Source organism: Diospyros lotus, chromosome 6, assembly GCF_014633365.1.
Source record: "Diospyros lotus cultivar Yz01 chromosome 6, ASM1463336v1, whole genome shotgun sequence".
Taxonomy (NCBI): domain Eukaryota; kingdom Viridiplantae; phylum Streptophyta; class Magnoliopsida; order Ericales; family Ebenaceae; genus Diospyros; species Diospyros lotus.
Genome location: NC_068343.1, coordinates 14,489,381 through 14,493,217, shown reverse-complemented (window position 1 = coordinate 14,493,217; position 3,837 = coordinate 14,489,381). Strand labels below are relative to the sequence as shown.

Sequence of the window (3,837 nt, the reverse complement as noted above, 5' to 3'; positions counted from 1 at the left end):
TAATTAAACCAAACCCATAGCCTGCCCGCATGGCTCTATTTAATTAATTAACATAAATGCATGCATGCATGCTTGTGAATTAATCAATCGAGGTTCACTGATGAACTTGTGGTCCTAATTAAGAATTCTCCAGGAAATTAACTGGGTTGGCCATGCATGAATGATCTGGGATGCATGCATATTATAGGTTTTTAAAGCTTCTAATTAATTAAGAAAAGTATGGATTCGATGTTGATGCCCTAATTAATAAAACTCACAATTATATATACTTCTCTTTCTAATTCGCTTAATCCAGGAATATCTACTCCTCTTCTGTATGCAATTTTCTCATCGTTTTCACAAGATTAAACATAATGCTATATATATATGCATAAATTCTTATAAGTTATGTTGAGATTAATTATTATCCCATAAAAGTTGTAACAGTCAGCATATGTGTTGTTATATGATATAAATGCCTAATATTCATGTACGTGCTAATTAACTTATAAAAAATTAATTAATTTAAACCCAATAGACAAATAATTCTAAAGCTTGTATTAATATATGTAATGTTAGTTTTCGATAAGTAAAAAAAATTAAAAAAAAAATAAATTTAAACAAAAATTAAAATTTGTAAATAATAATAATAATAAAAATAAAAATACATTAATCAATTTATGGTTGAAGAACTAGGAATATAAAAAATTTTGGCTGGGCCCAAACATGATGTTCCTTGTTGGGCTGCGCCCTTTTCCGTTGTACCCTTTAGCGGCCTCGAACCGACCTAAGCACAGGGGGACTCAAATCAACGCCATTTCATTTCAGAGCTTTCGAGGTTTAGGGTTTTGGTGCGTTAACGGTGACCGCCAATTTCCCCCCTCTCTCTATACCATCCGAAATCGTTCGTCTTCATGATCCCGTCCAGCCATGTCCCGCCTTCATCTATCGGTACAATCATTTACTTTCCCTCAACTTCCCCATAATCGGTTCTTTCTCCGTTTCGCGTCTTCTTGTATCTAAACTCTATTGAATTTCCATGGCAAGAGGTCTAGCATCGTATCTTCTCCGTGTATGTTCATCCAGAAACAACATTTCTAGGTTTAGGGTTCTCTTCTCCCAGTCCAGTTTGTGCCCCCATTGCTCCAGACCTTGAACCTGCCAAATTCTCCTCTATTCGCTTCCCTCAACCGATTAACCTCTCATATTCCGAAATTTGATTATTTTGATAGGAATCTCTATTCGACGCTGGTGGAAAATGGGACTGATGTTCCCGAATCGGTTACAGCTGTTGAATTGGATCACAGCGGGGCTGAGAATGTTGAAGGAGTGGGCTCCAAAGTAGTTCCTGGATACCAGCATGTAGGGGCTCGTGATCCTATTGAAATTTATAGGGAGCTTCGTGATGCTGAGCGGGGGAAGAAGCATACTCGGCTAGATTGGGATGCCCTCTTTGAAATTTTTGGTAGTTTTTCAAAGTCAGGTTGGGCGTCCAACCAGGCACTGGCGGTGTATATTGGGGCGTCATTTTTCCCCACTGCAGCCCACAAGTTTAGAAAATTCTTCTTCAATAAATCTAAGGCTGACGTTGCCAAGTACTTGATTTCTCTTGGTCCGGGCGATGCAGCTGACCATTTCCTTTTTCCAATTTTTGTTGAATTTTGTTTGGAGCAGTTTCCGATGAAATTAAGCGGTTTAGGAGTATGATTGAGTCCGCTGATCTTACGATGCCACACACTTGGTTTCCATTTGCTCGTGCAATGAAACGGAAGATTATATATCATTGTGGCCCCACTAATAGTGGTAAAACGTATAATGCTTTGCAACGGGTTTTGGAAGCGAAGAAGGGTATATATTGTAGTCCTCTTAGGCTGTTGGCCATGGAAGTTTTTGACAAGGTTAATGCGCTTGGAGTTTATTGCAGTCTGCACACAGGACAAGAAAAGAAGTTTGTTCCTTTTTCGAACCATGTTGCTTGTACAGTGGAAATGGTATCTACAGAGGAAATGTTTGATGTAGCTATTCTTGATGAAATTCAGATGATGTCGGACCCCTACAGAGGCTATGCATGGACAAGGGCTTTGCTTGGCTTGAAGGCTGATGAGATACATCTGTGTGGGGACCCAAGCGTCTTGAACATTGTCCGAAAATTATGTTCAGAAACAGGGATGAGTTGTATGAAAGCCATTACGAGAGATTCAAGCCACTGGTAGTTGAAGCCAAGACCCTTTTAGGAGATCTTCGTAATGTTCGGTCTGGAGATTGTGTGGTTGCTTTCTCAAGAAGAGAGATTTTGAGGTAAAATTGGCGATTGAGAAGTACACTAATCATCGTTGTTGTGTTGTTTATGGTGCATTGCCCCCAGAGACCCGTAGGCAGCAAGCCAACTTGTTTAATGATGAAAACAATGAATTTGATGTCTTAGTTGCAAGTGATGCAGTTGGAATGGGTTTTAAATCTTAATATTAGAAGGGTTGTTTTCTACAGCCTTTCAAAGTACAATGGTGATAGGATTGTTCCAGTTCCAGCATCTCAGGTGAAGCAGATTGCTGGAAGAGCTGGTCGAAGAGGAAGTCGTTATCCAGATGGGCTGGCAACCACCTTACATTTGGATGACTTAGATTACTTAATTGAGTGTTTGAAGGAACCTTTTGATAATGTTAAGAAAGTGGGTCTCTTTCCTTTCTTTGAGCAGGTCGAGTTATTTGCTGGGCAACTTTCAAATCTGACTTTTCCTCAATTACTTGATAGGTTCAGTGAAAACTGCCGTTTGGATGGCTCTTACTTCCTGTGCCAGCATGAACATATAAAGAAGGTTGCCAACATGTTGGAGAAGGTTCAAGGATTATCTCTTGAAGACCGTTTTAACTTTTGCTTTGCTCCAGTTAATATTAGAGATCCAAAAGCAATGTATCATCTTCTGAAATTTGCTTCATCATATGCCAAAAACTTGCCTGTTAATATAGCAGTGGGCATGCCTACATGTTCTGCTCGAAATGATTCTGAGCTCTTGGATCTCGAAACTAAGCACCAGGTCTTGTCTATGTACTTATGGTTATCTAACCACTTTGAAAAGGAGACCTTCCCCTATGTGAAGAAGGCTGAGGCAATGGCAACTGATATTGCAGAATTACTGGGTCAGTCTCTCACTAAAGCTTCTTGGAAACCAGAATCAAGGCGCCCTGCTAAACCAAAGCCTCAAGAGAAAGATAATAGTTTCATGAGGCCAAGATCACTTATCAATTTATACAAGAAGTAAGTTCAGTTGTATTTGTTGTATTTTCATCTTCAGTCTATTTTTGGCTTGGGCTGAACCATTTCTAATTACTGACTGAATTCAGTGTGCTCTTCAAAAGATTTTTGAATGGGGTATTGAATATACTAATAAAGTCCATTTGGATTGCTAATAATGTCCATCAGTTATACATATTCTACTTGTGGTATGAGGATTGCTTTCTCTATTGGTTGGTTCAATTTGATATGAAATATTCTTGCATGGACCTGGAGACCTGGGATTAATTCCCATAAACAAAAGAAGAAAAATTTTGTTGTATAGCATAGAATGTTGGATAAGTGAACCACAACGTGTACAAAATATGAGAGTAACGAGGACAAGAATGTTACAATGGATGTGCAACCATACAAGAAAGATTAAATTAGAAATATCTCAACTTAGGTTAGTCATAATATGGTTAGGGTTACCCATTTTGAAGATAATATACTTGAGACACAATTAAAATGATTTGGTCATGTGAAAAAGAAGACTAATTTGGCTCTTGTAAGGAGAGACTTGAGAGTGGATGGAATGGGACAAATCTTTAGCAAAAGAGGAAAGGGAAGACAAGGAGAACTTGTTGA

At 38.6% G+C, this 3,837-nt stretch overlaps 1 protein-coding gene across 1 annotated transcript; it reads left to right on the top strand.

Annotated features, from left to right (window-relative positions):
* Positions 1-752: 752 nt before the first annotated feature.
* On the top strand, positions 753-3,258 carry LOC127804951 (DExH-box ATP-dependent RNA helicase DExH18, mitochondrial). The gene is given in 6 exon segments (XM_052342071.1): positions 753-1,130; positions 1,133-1,657; positions 1,660-2,139; positions 2,142-2,267; positions 2,270-2,430; positions 2,432-3,258. Coding segments are annotated over 6 exon segments (2,211 nt in total). The 5' UTR covers positions 753-1,018; the 3' UTR covers positions 3,239-3,258.
* The last annotated feature ends 579 nt before the right edge of the window (positions 3,259-3,837 follow it).